At 34.8% G+C, this 21,771-nt stretch overlaps 3 protein-coding genes across 7 annotated transcripts; 1 reads left to right on the forward strand and 2 right to left on the reverse strand.

The window, feature by feature from the left end:
* Positions 1-290: 290 nt before the first annotated feature.
* Positions 291-5,020, reverse strand: LOC140873173 (protein trichome birefringence-like 16). 5 transcript variants are annotated; one of them, XM_073276180.1, is made up of 6 exons: positions 4,790-5,020; positions 4,017-4,171; positions 3,380-3,553; positions 2,731-2,916; positions 1,780-1,975; positions 291-1,541 (listed from the first exon to the last, which is right to left on the reverse strand). In XM_073276180.1, exons 2-6 carry the CDS (start codon positions 4,168-4,170, stop codon positions 713-715), a joined length of 1,539 nt encoding a protein of 512 aa, XP_073132281.1. In that variant the 5' UTR covers position 4,171; positions 4,790-5,020; the 3' UTR covers positions 291-712. The 5 variants fall into 5 exon arrangements, with proteins under 5 accessions (XP_073132281.1, XP_073132283.1, XP_073132282.1 ...); XM_073276182.1 differs by lacking the exon at positions 4,790-5,020 and adding an exon at positions 4,355-4,744; XM_073276181.1 differs by lacking the exon at positions 4,790-5,020 and adding an exon at positions 4,315-4,744.
* Positions 5,021-9,530: 4,510 nt separating this feature from the next.
* On the reverse strand, positions 9,531-12,734 carry LOC140873009 (subtilisin-like protease SBT1.8). Its single transcript, XM_073275968.1, has 2 exons — positions 10,995-12,734; positions 9,531-10,422 (listed from the first exon to the last, which is right to left on the reverse strand). Exons 1-2 carry the CDS (start codon positions 12,622-12,624, stop codon positions 9,758-9,760), a joined length of 2,295 nt encoding a protein of 764 aa, XP_073132069.1. The 5' UTR covers positions 12,625-12,734; the 3' UTR covers positions 9,531-9,757.
* A 3,713-nt stretch (positions 12,735-16,447) lies between these two features.
* Positions 16,448-21,254, forward strand: LOC140873284 (uncharacterized). Its single transcript, XM_073276371.1, has 3 exons — positions 16,448-16,858; positions 18,049-18,193; positions 20,196-21,254. The coding sequence occupies exon 3, from the start codon at positions 20,226-20,228 to the stop codon at positions 21,120-21,122; it is 897 nt and encodes a 298-aa protein (XP_073132472.1). The 5' UTR covers positions 16,448-16,858; positions 18,049-18,193; positions 20,196-20,225; the 3' UTR covers positions 21,123-21,254.
* The last annotated feature ends 517 nt before the right edge of the window (positions 21,255-21,771 follow it).

A 21,771-nucleotide genomic window follows, 5' to 3' on the forward strand; every position in this document is an offset into this window, starting at 1 on the left:
ATGGAAGTGCCTGCAAATTTTAACCTGATATTAACGCACAAGAACTTCCATTTGATTACGACGTTGTGGATCGTTTCGTGGGGGAGAAATGACTTCGATCAAATTTCATGTAATCGATAAATGAATATACCACGAATGATTTCAAAGGGGCCAAAGTTTGGTGACAAATCTAACTGCCCGTCACACCAAGATTCGAGTTTAGAATGAGATGTTGGTTCGGAATCCAATTATAATTATATATAATTAATCAGTAAATCCAACTGGTGCAGGCATTAAAACTTAAATCCCATAAAGCCTCTGAATGTTCCACTCGATCAGCAAGACCTTCGTTGGTACAACTGGAGTGGTGCTAGCTGTACACGATACTCATGAAGACCAAGAAATAAGCACAAATAGAGAAAGAAAGAAAGAATTATATAGACGGGATAAAAAAGAATGGCGCCATTTGCCTTCTCTCAAGAATTTTTGCATCACAAAAAAACCAAGTGATTTTATTTCAGCCTCAGATAACTCATTAGTGTACATGCGGTTTGTATGAGAAACGTATTGTATATACGCCAAGAGTTAGCGAGAATGAAGTAATAGATTCGAATAACCTGTGAGCATAATCTATATGGTGATCATCCCCACCGACAGCGCCTTTCCGATTAGCATGACATCCGTAACACTTGTTAGCTGACGACTGAATATAATTCTGAAACAACTCCAGGAACTATATTTGCGCAAACAAAATTTCATTCCAAGTATCCGGAACACCCGGTAAGCACCAATGCAAGCAATCCTGTACCCCAGGCGTTGCTTTAATGCTGTAACGTGAAATATGACCTTCATCTCTAAGCTGAGACAAAGCCGTGATGTCTAAAAGTTTAACACTAGTTCCATTCACCGCGCCTGCACTGAGAGGATCACCTGATTCATCTTGCAAAACTTCCTTGCCACTCGATAGAGGGGTAGTATTGTCACAGGTACCTCCAGTGTTCCATTCTCCGTTGAAAAAATGTCTCGGAGATATGGATCGGAAAAATGCTTTGAGGCCTGGAAATTTTGGGAGCTGAGTGTTCACCCATTTGACAATACTGTGAACCGTAAAATTTTTTGCACCCATAATATTTGCAATCTTCCTATCGGTGTTGGGAACGCCACCAACATACATAATCCACCTATTCGCCTTGAGTTTTCCCCTATTCCAATGGTGCCCGGTGTTAAGGACGAGAACATCGAATCTGTGGAGATATTGGCGTAAAAATGCAGGAGGTCGATCCAGGTGCATCGCAAAATCAGTGGTTGGGTTGGAGATGTTGATAGGCTCTAAGTCACAAAGACTGGACGACCAGTAGTAAAGAATGGTAGTGTTGGTACTAGGAAACCGATAAGCCCATCCATCAGGCCTTGCAGAACCAAGAGGTTTAACAAGACCATACTCATGCCCCACGTCTGCAACATCGGATGTTTCGTTGCCGCCTGTCACCATGCACATGAGAGACTGGAACTGTTGTCTGCCCAATGAATCACCGACAAATGCTAGAGTTTTGTCCTGCATTCTGCAGGTGAAAATGGCATTTTAGAACTTTTTCTATTTTTGAGTGAACATAGCAGTTAGATTTCAAGCCACCATTCCTATGACATCCAACATTGTTTTAACAAAAAACTATCTCTGATTTAGACACCATTCTCACAACTTTGTTGATGATACTGTTACCAACAAACAAGCGAAGAGAACACCAACCATCAAAGTTTTTTGCATTTTTTCTAAAGTTTCAACAACTTTGTTAGTCGTACCTCTTTAGGAACTTGGAAGCTGTGAATTCTACCATATCACAGTCCTTGGGTTGCCATCGTAGTTTTTCATAGTCAAAGTCTGTCCGCTGTGTGAGACGACAAGACCACATGGGGGACAACCATTGATGACAATCATAGCCAGAATATAGAGGACGGCTGTCGTCAGAGATCCATTTGCCTTTGGCATAGCTACAACCTGTAAAACGTAAGCACGGTACACGGTATCATAAAGTATATTTCAACAAATGTTCGAAACCCCTGTTCGTTATATTAAAGGTCCATCCACACATGAAACAAAGTAGAGAAGAGAAAGGGACAATTGAATAAATAGGAGACCAAAATCGTAAGTCCAATTTTTTTAAATACTAAAATCTCTTTAATGCTATTTGTTTGCTTATCCACAGGGATTGTGAGAATTCTTCAATAATCTATTTTTCCTAATGCTTTGATCAGTACTCCGTGCACTATATGTGTGCTGTGATAATTTCATGCAATCAAGTTGGTACATCTATCAAAAAACCCTTCATTTCTAGTAAGTTGAACTGAAAGAATGAGGTGCAAGCATTAAAGAACATAATTCTTTTGGTAAGAGTTCACCATTTTACCACAAACTATAGCTATCCATGTTTCCACCTTTGTCCCAAGAGAAGTAATTATTCTTTCCAACAGTTCTCCTCTCAACGATCATCCCAAATAACAATTTATGGAACCGAACACACACTCAGCTTGGATAGCAACCATGGGACCGAATGCTTTTATCACTCTACCAAAAAATATAGCTATTGGTAATGGTAACTCGAATCTTTTAAACTCTATAGTAGTCCACACAGCATGTTTTTTTATTGTTTTACTAGCAGGGTAACTATTACCCGCAAAACTTTTCATCTGGCCCTCATATTCAACAATGATTTCATACATTTGATTCGCAGATGAAGGAACTTGGTATGTGACCTTTCTTTGTATGGACTTTCTTATCAGTTGCCGCTGGAAGGTTACCGGTTTGCACGCTCTTGACAAAAGGCTCTTCAATTGCAGAGTTCACTGGCGCCGACAAATGCCTCTCTCGTTCTTTCGATTTATTTTTTCCAACTGACTGTCCTTCTGCTCCGTTTCTTTGAAAAGCTCTTGGAAGGTTTTCTGCACAACAGAAGAATTTTCAAAATCTGGGGCCTACCAATTAAGAAATTTTTGCCACTGTTTGGTCTGAAGAAAAAATGAATTCATTTAAGGAAATCCTTATGTGCTTTGAAAAAGCTTGATGACTCGATGACTCAATTGCAATAACTGAATGCTGATTACAGAAAGAACGATTGGATTGGATGTGAAAAAACTTTGAAAAGTAGCCTAAACTAGTAAACTATGGAGATATTGTATAAAAATCATATCACAAGCGAAAACAATCAAATGTACAAGGGCAACTAGAAAAACAGACTTACATATTAATGTAAAAAGATAAAATATGACCGAAGAAGTACTTGAACATAAGTAAACCAAGAGCAACAGGACTTCTACAGACATAAGGAACCAATAATTTCATACAACTTGCAATGATTACATAGGTCTCTGTTATAATAAACACGCACAGTTACAAAATGCCAACCTTTGTCTGCGGAAGTAGTATTTTCACTATTTCCTCTTTCAACAGTCATCTCTTTTGTACCACTAGAACCCACTGATTCATATTTGCTTCCCTCATTTTGCTCAGAAATATTTTTTCCGCCTAAAATTTCCATCACATCTGCTTCATCTGTAACAATCAGATGAAATTCATCATCTGTAAGATGTCTTGATGTCAGGTGTGATACAAGCATGGTCAAATGAATGCCCGGCAAACTGCAAGAATCTATTCTGCAGGGAACCATTTAATTAGAAGCAACTACCAAGGAAAATTCGTCATCGGGACAGAAATGCGGATTGACTGATATACATGTACACTGAATGTATTCAGAACGCAGTGGGTCACAATCAGGTCTTATGCGGGAAAATCAGACTAGCCTTAAAGTTAGTTCAAGATCTGACATTCAAAAGAAAAAAAAAATCTTCTCTTCTTTATCATATAGATTGAAATCATATGGGAGTACAATGGCATTGAAATTACCTTCGTAAAACAATTCTCTCCATACCAAAGCTCGAATTAACTTCATAGAAATCAGCAATCATAAAATTGGTAATGTCCAAATTCTACATAGGTTGATCATGGCCGTGAAATCAAATTGAGATCATTGATAGACACACACCTCGATTAAGCTCCAAGACACGACTTTGAGTTGGGACGAAAGAGGTCAGAAATGTGGTCTTCTTCCACGTCAATGCAAGCATCGTTGCACACACCAAACCGAGGATGATAAAAGAGACTTGTTGAACTTTTAGTCCATATATGCCTCGCTTCATCCTGAGCAATCCAAGTGAAAGAGATTCAAATTCACCTCAATATCAAAACAAAAATCAGTAGTTCACTCTACTTAAAAGCCTTTTCCTTCGCTGTTGTGTTACATGAATGTAAGTCACAAAATAATGAAGCGTGATTCCACTCACACACAAAGTGCTCAGTGTTACCGAAACCACCACCCACTACCTATCTTTTCCCCAACAAAACCAAAACGATTTTGTCCTCTTTCACTCCACCGTATTCAACAGCACACACTCACAGACAGCATAGACGTTGGAATCCCCACGGCTCTCAGCTCATCCGAAATCGACAAAATCAGCGAAAGCATAATAAACAAATTAATCTATTTTCTCGAAAAAAAACAATACATAAAAATCTTACATTTCAAGCTACTAAGACCAAAAAAAATCAAAATATCGAAAAAAAAAAAGTAATAAGAAATGAAACAAAACTTTTAAACGCAGAAAAACTATCTACATTCCGAAAAAGGAATAAAATTTAAGACAACATACAACTTGCTAAACCAGGATCAAAACAAAACAGAAGCAAATCAAGCGACCTGGGAAAACAGTAACCAAAAATGGAGTACTAAACAAAACGGCGTCGGGTAAAAGATTTCACCTGAAATCAAAGACCTCTGGTAGAAATGGAACTCTCGTCAAATACTAAGATTTCGCATGAAATTACGCGCACAGACAATATATCACGATCATTAGCAGTTTATAAGAGCGATAAAACGTGTGTGAGGCGGAGAAATGGAAACGCCGCCAGCGTAACCAACAGCGGTAGTAGGGTGGCCGTTGGGCGGAGGTGGCGGAGTAGAGAATAAATGAAAAATATGGTTAAACAAAAAGGCGAAATTAAAATACAACAAAGGAGGTTTACGTGTCTGAGTGGTATTTATATATGTTTTTTTTAGAAGAGAAGATCCAAACTCATTCTATTTTTGTTTTATTTATTTGTACTGTATATAAAGAATATTTCTATATCTATATAAACAAAATGTGATATTATTTTTTTTCCTCTAAAATCGCTTTTATATTTTTATAGATATTACACTTTTATTTTTATTTTGTTTTTTTTCATATTACAAATTTTTGATAATTTTTACAATTATAATATTTTTTAAAAAAGAACTTGTAACTTTATTGCTAAAGAGAAATATCAGCCAAAAAACGACAAATTCTCAGGTATCCAGTAAAAAGGTACGAGGAAAGAAACGACAAATTTTGCTAGAGAATCAGCTATAACTTAACAACTATAATATTATTTTTGCCGATGAGTGTAGTTTTCTGGCACCAAAATCCCTAAAATAGGATGAGGTCTCGAGTTCGAAACTCAATTATGACAATTTCTTCCTTCAACTAAAAAAAAGCTATAATATTATTTTTATTTAAATATAAATCAAATTAATTTAAAAAATATTATATAAATAGGTTCACCGATCTAGTAGTAATTATAATTATTCTCTAATTTTGACAATCACGTATCCATTTACCGAGTAAGTAACAAATAATTTTTAACCTTGATTTGAATGGATAACAATTAAAACATTGCAAAGATGGTTATAAATTCGTGTCATGAGTCAATTTTATAAGATGAATTTCTGATCAAATTGATTCATGAAAAAATATTATTTTTTATTTTAAAATTATTTTTTTTATTATAGAATGGATTGGATGAATTCATCTCTTGAATATAGATTTATAAAATTGTCTTACAAGATAACTAGTATATCATATATCATATACATTATTGATTAAACATATTGGTCTCTCAATTAATGTCAAACTAGATTTACATATATAGCTTTCCTACTTCAACTGAACTTATGCACATACTTAGCATGTAAGAACCAATCATAGCAAGAAAAGAGGAAAAAAATTTGTTTCCTACTAATCTAAAAAAAATGTATAAATTTTAAAAATCGTTTTTTTTAAAACCAAAAATTATATAATAAAGTATAGTTTATTATTTGATATGGTCTTATAGATGATAAGACATATGATAAAGAATGATATTATTTTATATTATTTATTAAATCTAGTCGTGTCGAAAAACGTGAACAAATTTTATTTTTTTTTGACAAGTGAAGTAGTGAACTCGTAATCTTATTACTGTGAAAAAATATCCTTAATTACAAAATATACTGACAAAAAAAAAAAAGAACAATTTTAGATGTGCTTCCGCGATTCCTTCCTTCATTCGGTCAACTCATAAATTCTCATTTTCGAGGTCATAAATTGAAAAAAGTCTCGTTTATAAAATATTGTCACCTTGTCAACACAACTAAATCAATCAGCTGTCCTAATTTCAAAGTTTCAACTTCCTGATTCCACTTTTTTTAAAAATTATTTTTATTTTAGTTCAACGAATTTAGAGACCTGAAAATCATAGTTTATATACCTAACTTGAGTACATTGGTACTATTAATTGTTAAATTCGTGTTTTAATTTGAATGTTTTATATAAACATTTGTAATTTTACTGCTACAAAAGATCGTTTAAAAAAAAAACCAAAAAATTGTTATTCTAATTTAATACTAAAAATTATCAATGCAAACTTGGTTTGAGTCATTTGTCGACATCTGAAATGCTTACTTTTGTATTATAATTTCAACGATAAGTACATTATCGACTCAAAAAGTTGTAACATTTTTTTTTTCACTCGGAACTTTGGTTGCATTCTTGATTTAATTTGGTTTGTACTTTCAATTTGTACATTTGTGCTATGATTTCTATAATATATACATATATTTCTTGTTTTAATTTGTAGGGATTACATATTTATAAATAATATGACAAATCAAAGTTTATTGATACTCATACGGCACAATTTCAACCTTATGTATTTATTTTACTCAAAAAAAATTTGAAGGGATTGAAATTGACACAACAAATGAAAGATATATAACCTATGCTTGGTGCAGCAATTGAATCCCATATTCTCCACGAACGAGAATTAAGTAATATTTTGGAAAGTTTATAGAAAACAAATTTTTATTTTTTTAGTTGACATATTTTTTTTAACAAAAATAATTTTTTTATTTTTCGTTGACAGTTGAGTTGTGCAGATTGAAATAATTATTATTTCGCCACGGCTTTGTACATTTATAATCGATGACTTTCCACCTATAAATATCACATGCAAATTACTTACTATTACTCAATGACATGTGATCTTAATCACATGGAATCATCGTCGAAATTTGGTTCGGTCGAATGATAATGACAAAAACAGTTCTCTTCGTCTCGTGTATTTAGGATGAATTTTTTTTTATGTCTCAAATACATATATTACTTTTTATATCTAATATTATTTTTATACCCCTTCATTTAATTACTAGAATATTCATTAAACATAGATATATCATATATATATATATATTACATTACAAACATTATTAATCATCACAATTAATATTTAATTTGTTTATTTTAGTAAGATTTTGTTCCCATTATTTGAATTCCGAACACAGATCTCACGATGATGGCGACAATTTTTATATTCTCACCCATGTTTAAAATGTCTTTTTTAATTTATTGTTAACTTAATCACTATTATTAATACGACTGTTATTAATTATGCTTATGACTAAAATATCAATTAATAATATTTTAAAATTTTAAATTTAACTAGTATCACATCATCATCAAGCTAACAATTACCATTTTATTATCATTATCAATTTAACCGCTACCGTGGTCGTTATTAATTTATTTCTACACAATCATTCTTTTGAGAATTATTACTTTACTAAAGAAAAAAATAATTCGTTACTAAAAATTGCCATTACTACTCGCTATATTAAATATCACGTATCAACCACTTTTTTATTTATTTATTTTAAAGAAAATCAACCACGTATTTTGTGATGCGACATCTTGCGAATGGGTTGTTTCTGGAATCTGGGCACCTGTTAATACTTATAAACCAATATTTACGTATTCTCTTTTACTAGCTGCATATTGTGCGTGAAATATAATATATAGAAAATAAAAGGTGGAGATTTGGGAGAATATGAGTTTTGAGATGAGAAGTTGGATTTAGATAGTGTTTGAAATCTTTAAAAATAAGAAATTATGGAGATTCTTTTAATTTGTTAAGAGAATCTTCATAATCACTTATTTTTAAAGGTTGCAAACACTACGTTAAAATAGGTCATGGATATTATGATATTGATCCCGTTTGGATTTGGTAGACATTTTTTTAAAAAAGCACTTTTTTAAGCTATAATTTTTGGCTTTTAAAAAAGCTCTAATTTTGACTTAAAAAAGTGCTTATTTAAGCACTTTCTGGTCAGCCAAACACTTTATTAAATGAAAAGCACTTAAAAAAGTGCTTTTTTAGTCTGGCTTTTGAAACCAAACGGGGCCATTTTCATTCAATTGATTTTATCAGTCAATAAAATTGAGGGATATCTACACACATAAATTACTAAATCAGTTTTTATATGGGATAAAGGCTTTATTAAATGGTAAGATTTTACAGATTAGTTGTTAATATTAAACTATTATATAATATTAATACTTCTTAATCATAATAATTTTGGTGTGTTACAGAAACTACCTCTTCATAGTATAATTATTATATAACTTTGACTATATTAGCGTATTAATAATTTTCATACCCTTCTAATTTTCATTAAAAATAATTCCCTCCAAAATCTCACTATTTTATTTCAAAGCCCATATATTTTTTAGGGGTGAACAAATTATCGGTTAAATCGAAAAAATCGATCGAATCAATTTTAATCGAAAATTCGCTTCGATTCGATCTAATCGGTTTCGTCGGTGATTTTTTTGTTTTGAAATATATCAGTTAATTCAGTTTAATTGGTTCATTTTCTTTTTTTTTTTCTTGTTTTTTTAAAAAAAAACATATGTTTAACGGAATAAACCGATATGCAAATTTGTAATTATATATTTTTAAAAAATATATTGGGCCTGACTTTAAGTTTTTAACATTTAGAACTTTAATTTTTTTTATTTTGTGTTGGGCTTTAGAGTTTAAACACATACCCAATAAACCCAACAAGAAAACAGATTTCACGAATTCATTACTCATATCTGATTCATTTGTTGCCCTAACCCAACTTCATCTTGACATCGTATGCGGAGTTGGCAAGTGTAGCGTGTCCATAATTTTGATTTCTTTTCTTCAATGTTGTCCTAACTTTCGAACCGATGTTAATCTTTCTTTATTTTGATATTCGTGTTTTTCTCATGTTTTTTTTTACTAATAATAATTTACTCGAGTTTCTTCTCGATTTAACTTCATGCCAAGCGGCCAGTATTTCATGTAAATCTGTGGTCAGAATTACTGAGCAAAAAGTTAAAGCAGCAAAATTTTGGTAATTTTAGGCCAAAATCCAATCAACTACCCATTAAACTAAGCAATATTCTTTGGCTATTTTGGCTCACTTCCAAAACATATATTATATCCACTACTTTGATAATCTACCAAACTTTTCTATAAGCAACTTCATCTTGCAGATTCCCAGAACACATATCTGGTCGTATAATGCAATAATTCCGGATTTTTTTTTGACAAACAATAATTCCGGATTAACAGAACATTGATCCGCCATCAAACCCGCATCCACGAGAACGAAACGGGGCTCCTCACTCGATGCTGCGCGTTACTCCAAGTAATCGACCCAAAAACATTCCCAGAAGATTGATTCGCCCCCTTCTTCAAAACGAATGTAGCTGTGAAACGTCTTTTGTCCCCCGCGTTCTTGAAAAGAAGGCTCGACGGTTTAACAATCATAACCACATTAGGGGGATTTTCAACAGACACATTGTAGATAGATCCAGCCGCTCCAACATTGGTCAGCTCCCGAGTGTAACGCACGACCCTGGAGTTACCGAACAACACCGAGAAAGAAGGATAGTTGAGCTGGCCAGGGTCATGAAATCTCCTGTCACAAGTGACGTTAGGATGTTTCGAGATGGCTTCAATCATCCTGAGTGTGTAGTTCAGCGAGCATAGAAAAGAGATGTAATCTTCAGGGGTGGCATCGTAAACCAGCCCAGGGGAGAGGGCTGTTTGAGGGTCGACATGGCCGGAACCATGAGCAAATGGAGTGGAGAGTGAGTAATCGGCTGCATCGCGAAGAGGGGAATTGGTGGTGTCAAGCGTGTAGGCAGTGGTCATCAAGGCAGATTTGATGGCACTCGGGCTCCAGTTCGGATGCGCTGCCTTTAGAAGGGCTGCTAGGCCAGAGATATGCGGGCAGGACATGGAAGTACCTGCAAATTTTTACCTGATATCAACGCACAAGAATAACTTCCATTTGATTAAGACATTGTGGATCGTTTCGTGGGAATGACTTCGATCAAACTTCATGTTTGAAAAATAACTCACTCATAGTGTATTTGAGTGATCAATGTTATTTTGCTGACTACAGTTTGCAATTTAGTTTCCCTTAATTTTCTACTAGGTAAAAACAATATGGCCGCAAATGCATAGATATCAATCAAAGCTATAAATAAGTACATTTTCAAAAAAAAAAAGCTATAAATAAGTATTGCAAAGCCTTTTGAATTTAGATGTTGGAAACATACAATTGGACTTCTCAAGATCCATTTAATGGGTCAATTATTTACATTGACCCAAGCTCGGATTCAAAAACAACATAACATAATCATTGATTTAATAATAATGATAAAATAAAAAAGCATAAATATCTAATCAAGGACACTCAACTCGATCTTTATGATATGATTTGTATGTGGTCCTATAAAAGTTTGAAAAGGACAAGACTTCCAATAATTAGAAACAATTGGATATATAGATAGATAGCCGTTGAAAGGGCACGTACCAGATATGATATTGAACCGACTCCTTCTAGTGTCCATCTCAAGCCCAGTGGGCCCGACTGCTTCCGACCATGCTGCCAAGATATTCACACCCGGCCCGATAACATCGGGCTTCAAAATCTGCGGCGTAATCGTGTTGGGCCCCCTCGAACTGAACGCCGCCACCACCGGAGACGGCTTCACGTTCACCACCGTCCCACCGAAGCTCAGCAACGCCTTGGGATTCTTCTGGGTTTTCACGTACTGTCTTATCTTGTCGCCCACTTTCCTCCCGACTGCCACCGCCGGCAAGAGGTGGCTGTCTGCTACCAGTTCCTCCCCGCTCGCCGCCGTGTTCGCCAGTATCATTCCGATCCCACCGGCGTCCTTCACCACCGCACCTTTCTCCACCCTCGCGCTGATCCCTCTATCACACAGCACCACTTTCCCACGCACTAGAGTGGGATCCAGGGATCCTGCTAAGCACAAATTGCTGGAACTGTTCTTGCCATTGTTGTACACTAATTCAACTTCCTTCTCACCCATGCCTTTTCCACTGTACAATGATACACCGGTGTACTTCTTCCCGTTTCCCAATGTGGCGAACGCCGGAAAATCACGGTCTATGGAGCCGGCGCCGACGGTCATGATCCATGGCGCAACATTCGTCAGAGAAGATTTAGCTGGCCCGCCATTTCCTGCTGAACATGACACGAAAATCCCCTTCTCCATAGCTGAGAAAGCTCCTATCGCGATTGTATCTCGCGCATACGTCTCAGATCCACCGCCGAGGGACAAAGATAAGACGTCGACTCCGTCGCGTATGGCACGGTCCATTCCGGCAAGTATGTCGGAGCCAAGACAACCCGTTTTCCCGCAAACTTTGTAGGTCGCCAATCTGGCGTGGGTGGCCATACCTCGGGCTTTTCCCTTCGCGTACCCGAAGAGACTCGCGTTCGCCACTTCAGACCCTGCGGCAGTGCTCGCCGTATGAGTTCCATGGCCATCGTAATCTCGAGGGGATGGCAAATCCTTCTTCTTCAAACTCGACACCATTTGGTTATAACCTTTGGAGAAAAACCTCGCACCGATAAGCTTCTTATTGCAATGGATTTTGGGATTAAAATCATGCGCAGATTCACACTCGCCGCGCCATCTGGATGGTACATCAGGCATACCGACATCATTGAAGGACTTCGATTCCGGCCACACCCCTGTATCCAAAACCCCGACAACAACATCCTGTAACGCCCGATTGAGTTCCTGCAGACCATGGCCAGTCCACGGGCTAAGCTGAGCGTCCAACCCGAGAAACTGCGGAGTGCGAGTGGTATGAAGGGAGTAAACTTTGTCCTCATAGACTCCAACAACAGAATCCAATCTTCGAAGGGACTCGACCTCCTCCAGATCCAGCACGGCGGCGAAGCCATGATATGCGGTGTCGTAGGTATACAGAAGCGACTCGGGGGAAGAGGAAGCCAAATGGTCGGCGTACCATTCACCATGGGTCGAATAAGAAACGGGTTTCTGGTGATTCTTAACACGAACAATGTAGGTTTTCTTGGCTAAGACCGACACCAAAAAGGCCTGAAGAATCAAAAAGGTGGCACAAAACCTGATCACCGAAGAGAAATTTCGTGACTTTAATCCCATAGTTGCAGAAATGAAGGGGAAATGGAACAGAAAAAGGCGTACTCGAAAGGTTGTAATATATAATATGTGTGTGAAAATGGAGGGGACAGTCCGATGAGACTTTCAGGGAAGATGGCGAAGACGGTGGCCTGTGTCGGGGTTATAAAGGCAGAATGTTAACTTTAACCCTTCAATTCCGTGTTTATCACGAGAATGCCACTGCCAACTGCTGAGGCGTGGGTAGCCGTAGTTTACTGGTGCTTTACCTCAAAAAAATCTCATAATTTAATTTGTTTTTATCTTTCTTTTTATTCAGATCAAATCTTAATATAAGAATAATTTTTTTGAATAAAAAATCTAATGAAATAACTATTTGTTTTACTAAAACTCGGTGAATTCTTGGAGACGAATTTGAATTCTATGGATTATGATTATAGTTTTACTGTTTTTAATTATTATAAAAAAAACATAATCAAATCTTAAATGCAAATCTCACTTATTAAACATTATTAAATACAAAATTGATTAATTTTAAATGACAATATGTGATCTTGAAATCCATAAATCCAAGTGCAACATGAATGAATTAACCGATGTTAGATCCATCCATATGCATAAAAAAAAATTTACTCTAACATACAAAATTACTTATTTATTAAAAAAAAATTGAATTTTTCTCGAAAATAGAATTAGTTTTACGGTTCAAGATAATCTTGAGAACAATATTTATATTTATCTAAGAATATGCTTGGTTTCAGTTTTTCAAAATATTTGGTTTTTTAACTTAAATTTATTTTAAAAATAACTACCATTTTATTAATAAATTCTTTCTTTAAAACTTCAATTTCATATCTGCCAACATTCTCTTCAATATGTACTTGATATATAAAAAAATAAAATTAAATATATTTGAACATTCGGTCAGATGGCACACACCTCGAAGCATCATCTGCGTCATATGATTGCTTGGATATAAAAATTTAAATGACGTGTGGACTATATTTGCAATTTGTAATAAATAATAATAATAATTTTGGAAAATAGGATATGGTGAATGCGAAGCACATCAATTAGACAATATGCATGGAACGAAGCCATATGAGTTAATTTAATTTCACTTTAATTATTCAGGCTCCGTTTCACCACGTTTTAGTAAAAATTTTTATACAAATATTTTTTATTTTTTAAAATTTTAAAAATAAATACGTGTTTATACAATTATTATATAAAATATTTTTAAATTAATTTTTAAGAATTAATACGTGTTTATACAACTATTATATAAAATATTTTTAAATTAAAATAAAATATGTTTTTTAAAAAAAATTTATGAATAAATACATGTTTATACAACTATTATATATAATATTTTTAAATTAAAAACTAAAGTTATATTTGGAAATGTCCTTTAAAACATTTGTAGAGTTTTATAAATGAAAAAAAAAAATTAAATATGTGTTTGAACAAGTTAGAGTTATCTTAAAACTAGAAAGATATTTTTTTAAAATATTTTATAAAGATTTTATTGAAACATATATTTTAAATTTTTTCGACCTATAAAACATTAAAAAAAAATTACAAACGCCTTGATGTTTTTAGTCAAATAAATTAGAGCCCGTTTGGATTTTGTAGAGATTTTTTAAAATAAGTGCTTTTTTAAACTATAATTTTTTGCTTTTAAAAAAGTTCTTTTTGACTTAAAAAAATGTTTTTTTAATCACTTATTTGGTCATCCAAACACTTTATTAGCTGAAAAAACATTTTTTTTAAAATAAAAAAGTGTTTTTTTGGCCTGAATTTTGATACCAAACAGAGACTTAATCAAATCTGCTTATTTTGATAATTGAATATTAAGAAAAATTTGGTTGATCCGATAACATATAGACAAATAATTTGCCATACTTATATTTATAGATAAACAGGCACACTCAACCAAAAACGGGAAAAAAAAGGAAACAAATATTGTCGAAATTAGTTAAGAGTGGTTTGTTGAAAAAACAATTATGATGACTTCGTCTTTGTGTTCGAAATTCAAACTTTATAATGAAAATAAATTCTTTTAAATAAATTTATTTGATTTTTAGATTAAAATTCGTTTTTTAATATAGTTAAATGATATCAAATTATTAATAGTGTTAACATTTTTTTAATTAGATCACTAAGAAAAATTTATAATTATTGGATATCGAATCTCATAATTCATCCCAAAACGTTTCAAATGGATTATGAATTATTGACTGTATGATGAATTTTTATATACATTGTATCAATTGCGATAATGAATTATGATTTGAAAACAAATGAAAAGCCGGTCTTTTGAGTTTTGCTCAAGAAGCAAAGCATGATATAAAATCAAACCACCCACGGTATCATTTCCACACTTAAAAGGAAATTAATCCATAATTAGTCATATAATTATTATTTTTATATAATTCCATAAATATCGCAATGCTTTCGAGAGGTGGGCCTTTCTACCACCAAACTTTTCTCCGGTCACTCTGATTTCGGTATTTTTTTTTTATGACGAAAGCAACACTAATTTTTGTGTGTATTGGACAAAAAACTAAGCTAACAACCGTTTGCTAATCATGTTAGTCAAACAAATTGTATTGGACAAACTTTGTGTATCAGGTTGATCTAATAAAGTGTTTGTCTAAAAAATTTATGTTCTAATAATTAATCAAACACTCACATATTTAATCAATTCAAACACTTGATCATAGCTTGATAATGTCATTTTTTTAGTTGGAGAAATAGAATGTTATAATATGGATATCGAATGCAAGACCACGTTTTAAACTTGAGACTTTGATATCAGATGAGTTACAAGTTATCGATGATAACTATCAAGGAATAATACAAACATAGCAATCCACCCCCGCAGCCCCGCTTGCATGATTTTGAAAATATATTCTAAATATATTTGGTGATTTTTGTTTTCTTTTTTAAAAAGAAACAAAGTATTGCAGATAGGTAAATGACTAAAATTATTGCTTTAACGGTTCCTGTGTTGAAATTTATGGTCCAGCCCACGCCCTTGTGATGCATGTGAAAACTTTATGCATCTCAATTCTCACATAATAATTATGCCTCGAATTCTTTCCGGAATTGTAGCAAATGATTTGGCCAACCTAAAATCTATAAATTGACCTTGAATTGCATTTCAATTAGCAAGCTATATACACAATAGCGAGTGAATGATACTCGAAAATAATTGAAGCTCGTGCTATAAATATCAAAATCACACCATCCGGTTGCATGTGAATTTATAGATTTCTTTGCCTAAATAATCAAACATCTCTTTAATTAGCAAAGAGGTTGTGCTACGTGTAGGCGGAGCATTGCACACCATATTGAATTACACAATGTATTTGAAATTACATAACCTTCATAAATATATTTTTGAAAGAATTTTTTCAAATAAAATGGAATGATAATTTTGTAAGTTCAAGAGCAATGTATAATACAATTTGTAATCCTCTGTGTACATATAAAATAACGCTTAAAAAATAAAAATATATGATTTGATAAGTTATCCAGATTTTACCTAAATGATTTATCCAGATTTTTACCAAGAGGATTGATAATTAGTAAAATAAAATACAACAAATACAGTTCCATAAAATAAAACTTCAAATATCAACTCTAAAACTTAAAAGTACTTTAATATCAACACACACAAAAAGTAATTTTATACACGGATTGCGAGCAAATTTTGTAAATATTATATGTGCTGGGAGAAATAGAATAATAGAAATATAGAATCATTTTTATGAAAAAGATTAATAATAACGAAATTTCAAAATATTGTGACGAGCTTTTTCCTTAGATGGACGGTTGAGATTGCACACAAAGCCCACTGAAAATCAAATTCCAGGAAAATTATCTCCACCGCCTGAACGGAGTTGCCGTCGCGATTTCTTAGCTGACAGGCGGTGCCATTAGCATTGGAGAGTAACAACTGTGGCTGCGGTGAACCGATCGAAATGCCGGGACTTGCTTGCCGCGACTTGACTTTTGTTTCTCGATATATTTCTCGCCGGAGTTCTGCATTACCACTCGGGGCCTGTCCTGGTGGTGCTGGAGCGTCGGAGTGGCTCGTGGGGATCTTCTCTTGGGCCTTCGATGAGGAAAAACAGCGACGAGTCATTCGGAGGCGGAGTGGATGCAAAGGCGGACCTGCCGTTGGAAGTGTGGGTGCTCTGGATGAAGTTTTCCCACCCCGCGTGTGAAAGTCGTTCAATTTTTTGAATAGGTGATGATTCTGGAAACAATTATTGCTGAAATTGATCATGCTTTTGCGATTGAGCTAAAATTATTGTCCAGGGTTTTGGGTTCTTTTGCCTTCTTAGAAGTGGTTTTACATGCAGTGCTGGTATATTTCGGGGAACACCCGTATAAATTGATGAATATTTCTCGAACACATTCCTCTGCGTAAAGATGACTGCCATTTATGACCTAAATCGATCCATTTGGAGATGTAACGGTAAACCTGAAAAGCACTAATGCTATAAAACTGAGCCACACTTGCCAGCTCTGTTGATCGAGATTCTGAGTTGACTTACGTGCACAAATGAGGGCCTTGTGAATTTTTTTGCTAGATTGTTTTACTATGAATGGTTTTGTTACTTGAGAATCGGATTCTTATTTTGTGCTTCTGTGCTTTCGGATTCAGTGAGAAGCATAGAAGTCTATCACTGTCTTTCATCTATCTGCCTGGCTGCCTTCTAATGTTTTGATGTCCGCCAGATCATGCAGTCCATGCTTTTCTTTGGATTTCTATTTAACAATTCTTTTTATAATGCAATTTACGAATGGCCTGTTTCTATGAATCTACCAGGATATGAAAAACTGTCAAAAGATTCCATTCCATTACATTTGTTTCTATAACTCTATATTAGACACAGCTTTGCTCCCTCTCTCTCAGCTTCTGATATGTGGCTTATGGATCGACAACACCATTAAGAAATTCAGAATCTTTCTTTTGTATCTTTATTACTATATGAATCCTGACTAAGATGCTTGTTTGTGGAGCTCGAGATAATGCTCTATCTTTATTGCTAATCCGCACTAGCTTCTGCGTGTTGTCACTCATTTTGCGATTAAGCCTAAAATTCGTTGGCCTATTTTATAATGCGATCACAAGATTTGTGTCGATTTACGGCATCCAAAATTCCTATAATTTGTTTGCATGCGAGAAAGTTGGGATTCTTTTTCTAAGGTATTGCTGGAGCTGAATTGACTGAACCATTCCGCTCCCTTCCACACTAGGAGAAAAGTTGCTGGCCATGCTGAGTTTGACTACAATCGAGTTCCTATATGTTCTTGTAGATTCATGCATGATGTTCTAATGTTCTGAAGTTACTTATACTTTTTAATTTTATTTCTTTTTAAATATTTGGACTTTTAAAATTTTATGTGAAATTTCTTTGGTGTCTTTGTCAGCTGGTTCAATATCTTGGCCAGCGATATAGTATGCTTCTTGCTACCAGAATCATCAACTTCCAGGAATACCAACGGCTGTTGGAGCTCCACCAATGATCAGAAAAGGCTCTAGCAATGATGGATTGTCAGTTGAAGACTCCTTACGGTATGGTGTATGACCTAGCTCAGATAAAATTTAGGTTATTCATTATGATTTATAGCATAGTTTCAGGCATGATTTACACTATCATAGTTATTCGTTTGTCAAATTGCTTACGTCATTGTCCGGATTTGAACGTTTTTTACATTCATACAGATTGCTCTGTCATGACGTCTTTCTAGAAATGCCGTCACGATTAAGTAGTGATTGTTTCCATACTCAAAATTTGTCGTTAGTTAATAGTTAAAAACAGAAGATCATGTCATTATATGCAACAGTGGATCGTTTAGGTCACAATTTTCAGACGTATGAATTGTACGGAATAGCTAGAGATAACTTTGCTGCACGATATTGTCGTTTACGAGTTAAAGCAAAAAATCCGCCATCATTCATTACGCTAAGCGACTAAAATTATGAATGATTGCGTTATGTTGATTTTGAACAGCATAGCGACAAACCTTAGATACTTGATCGACTGAAGAGACAGTAATGTTTATGGAATAACTGGTAGCATCGAAATAAATGTACTAAGTTTATTCCTACTGGGTAGCATAAGGTATCTATAAGAAAGATTTTTTTGTTTATTTTTGTTTGATATACGGCTCCCGCGAAGTAGCTATGATATACTACCCTGAGATGGGGTAATCTTTATGCGGTCGGTAATTTATTTAATCGACGGGTTGTTAGAGTTAAAAATTTATCTTAATTTGATGCAAGGGAGAGTCATATCATGAAGCTGTTAACTTCTTGTATGATTACTGTAATTCTGTAGATGACTGATGTTTTTGCAACAGTCAGCATTTGAAAAAGCATGAAGGGGGCCCAGCAAATATTTATTGGCAACAACATGCATGCCAGTATTTAGAAAACCTTAATCCATAAAAATTTTATGGCCCTTGGATATTTTCTTCTTAAGTTTATTACTATTGTTTTGGTTCTTATGGTGTGAGTAGATTAAAAAGGCTGTGTGAGTTCAAATGTTATCATAAGTTTATTGTTATTAACTTCCAAGGTATATGGTTAAATTTACATTGCTTTACTTAAGTTTGCTAAAGTTTTAAAAAAGCAGAAAGTGTGAAAGGTATTATTCTTTTTTGGTTTCATAATTGAGTTAAAGAAGACGTTGAACCGGGAAAGGTTAGATAGAGAAGTAGAGTACTTTTGGATTCATTATAATAGTCTAGGTCTTGTAAATTTGTAATCCCTCGAAAATTGAGGATTTGGTGAATTTGAGTTCCTTGATTTCTTCACCTATCTTCATGTGCAACAAATGTAATGCTTTCACTGAGGCTTGCTTACTCAAACAGAAGAATTGGGATACATCCAGGGCTTATTGTCATAATCTCAACAATGGCTTTAATTCACCTACTAAAGATTGTTTCTCTTTGAAAATTTCCTACTCAGCACAGTTAATACTTGTATTTTTGTGAGCAATAGATAAGAACAAGTTAATGCCTTCATCTACCATCCTCAGATGTGCTTATATTTATAAAGGGGGTTGGGTCGTAGAGTCCCATAAGAGAAAAGGTTCTATTCAAGAATTTTTTACCGTAAGTCACCGTAGGCTCTTCTCATAGCAAAGAAGCCTGCTAGGTGTCTTAGTTTTGAGTTTGAGATGATTGTAATTTTGAATCAGCTGCATGGCTTTTCCTGAAGAAAAATGAAGTGGGGGATTAATTTCCTGTAACTTCCATGAATATCTTCTGACCGACTTTGAGCATTTGTCTCTCTGATTTTAAGAGGATGACTCAGATAACATGCATTCTTCTTCATTTTATTTAGTTCATGTGCATAGATTCTCATTCCTTTCGCATTTTTAATTCATTTCCTCCCCTACGTACACACACCAGCACACATTCTTGATGTTGTTTTTCTTGATTTTCTGGGTGGCTGGTGGTTACTGCTACTTACTACTCCATCACAACTCCTGTTTCTCTGTTTTGCTTTTGTTATTTTGTTATATCTAAGTTTTTACTTGGAATTCATGTTTGAATTTCATGCTTAACAGGTTTGGCGTCTCCCAGCTGTGGATATTCTCATGGATGCGTTTATTCCACCTGTTTCACTAGAGGAATCCAGGATTTTTCAGAAGATTGATAGGCAACTGTATGCCATTCTTGTGCTGGATCTTTGGCGAAATCCCTTGGAATGCCTGCAGGTCATGGGACTATGGCTTTGGTTCGAACGGATAGGCTTTAGCAATGCCATATGTAAAATCTTATCGCAACCTTCGTTTCTTATCAACGACCTCGCTGATGAGGCCATAGCATGCCTCAAGTGCATGGAAAGCGCCCAGTTCCCACTCCAGTTTGAAGCAACTGAAATTCCGCTCACTCAGAACATCCTGCAAAATAACGTCTCTCTCAAATTTTTCCACCTCCATCGACATACTGCGTACCCGGAAATTCAAACCCTGATTATGGAGGTATACGTCCCTGTACTATCCGACATAATGGAGAAAGCCTGTTGTAGTGGTTCTGTTCAAACCGTGACTGGTGGCCAGAATAGCATGCAAGGCCATGCTGCATCGAGTGCAAACCCTATGATGGTGGCGCAGTCATCTTATGACGGCCCGTCAATGCGAAGCTTCTCTAACATAAACACCCAAGTAAGCACCCCTCCTCCCCAAAGCCATGTGACTCACGCAAATGAGCCGGCACTATACGAGAGGACCATGTTTGCTACGTTCTCTAAGGGGTACCCCGTCTCTGAAAGTGAAATAAGGCAATTTTTCTCGAGGGTCTATGGGAACTGCGTAGAGTCGGTCCACATGCAAGAGGTTAGGGCCGACGAACAAGCTCTCTACGCAAGAGTCGTCTTCCACAGGCCAGCTTTCATAGAGAGCGTTCTTAATGGGATGAACAAAGCGAAATTCTCCATCAATGGTAAGCATGTTTGGATGCGTAAATTCGTGCCAAACACCAGCAAGCCGTAACTCCGATGTATGTACCCCCATCGATGTTTTATGTTTGGTTTGTGTTTCAGTCTTTTTTTCTTGTGTCTCTTTCTGTTTACCTTGTAATGTTTTAGGGTCCAAGTTATGTCGCAGTCTTGTGTTTCTGTAGCAGTGATGGGGGCGCTGCATTTCCTTATTAATAAAAAATTTAGTGTAACAATTGGTGTCATCCTTCGATCGATCACTGAACACGACTCACACAATACACAAGTTCCTGTGGTTTGAAAATTTCCATTGTCATAATTTAGCCAATGATCAAGAAAATATGAAGAAGAAAGAACGGAATAATAGTATTGATAAGCAAATACGACTCAAATTCTTGATTAATGCAAAATTAAGCTCGACCTATTTGTGGTTAAAATTTAAATCATGGTTAACCATGTCTCGAAATCATCGACGACCAACTAATAGAATTCAATGCAGAGATATTGGTATTTAAATGAATCATCAAATTTTCAAAAAAAAAAAAAAGGAAAAAAAAAAAGAAGAATCTTGTTGCTTTTACCATTATTACATGCATTATATGACAGTAAACCAAGTCAACATGCAAAGATTTCCGTGTGAAACTTTTAACTTTTAGCCACACGACTTGGAAAAAAGTTTCAAACTTCAAACTACGCAACAACCA

Source organism: Henckelia pumila, unplaced genomic scaffold (assembly GCF_033568475.1).
Source record: "Henckelia pumila isolate YLH828 unplaced genomic scaffold, ASM3356847v2 CTG_525:::fragment_3, whole genome shotgun sequence".
In the NCBI taxonomy this organism is placed as follows: domain Eukaryota; kingdom Viridiplantae; phylum Streptophyta; class Magnoliopsida; order Lamiales; family Gesneriaceae; genus Henckelia; species Henckelia pumila.

Excerpts from the sequence above, each read along its gene's own strand:
- LOC140873173 (XM_073276180.1), bottom strand. The coding sequence starts at position 4,170 with ATGAAGCGAGGCATATATGGACTAAAAGTTCAACAAGTCTCTTTTATC. Across the intron at positions 1,976-2,730 it reads GAAAGTCCATACAAAGAAAG|GTTGTAGCTATGCCAAAGGC; the intron begins GTCACATACCAA and ends TACGTTTTACAG. Across the intron at positions 1,542-1,779 it reads GCTTCCAAGTTCCTAAAGAG|AATGCAGGACAAAACTCTAG; the intron begins GTACGACTAACA and ends TTTCACCTGCAG.
- LOC140873009 (XM_073275968.1), bottom strand. The coding sequence starts at position 12,624 with ATGGGATTAAAGTCACGAAATTTCTCTTCGGTGATCAGGTTTTGTGCC. Across the intron at positions 10,423-10,994 it reads TCGGTTCAATATCATATCTG|GTACTTCCATGTCCTGCCCG; the intron begins GTACGTGCCCTT and ends AAAAATTTGCAG.
- LOC140873284 (XM_073276371.1), top strand. The coding sequence starts at position 20,226 with ATGGATGCGTTTATTCCACCTGTTTCACTAGAGGAATCCAGGATTTTT.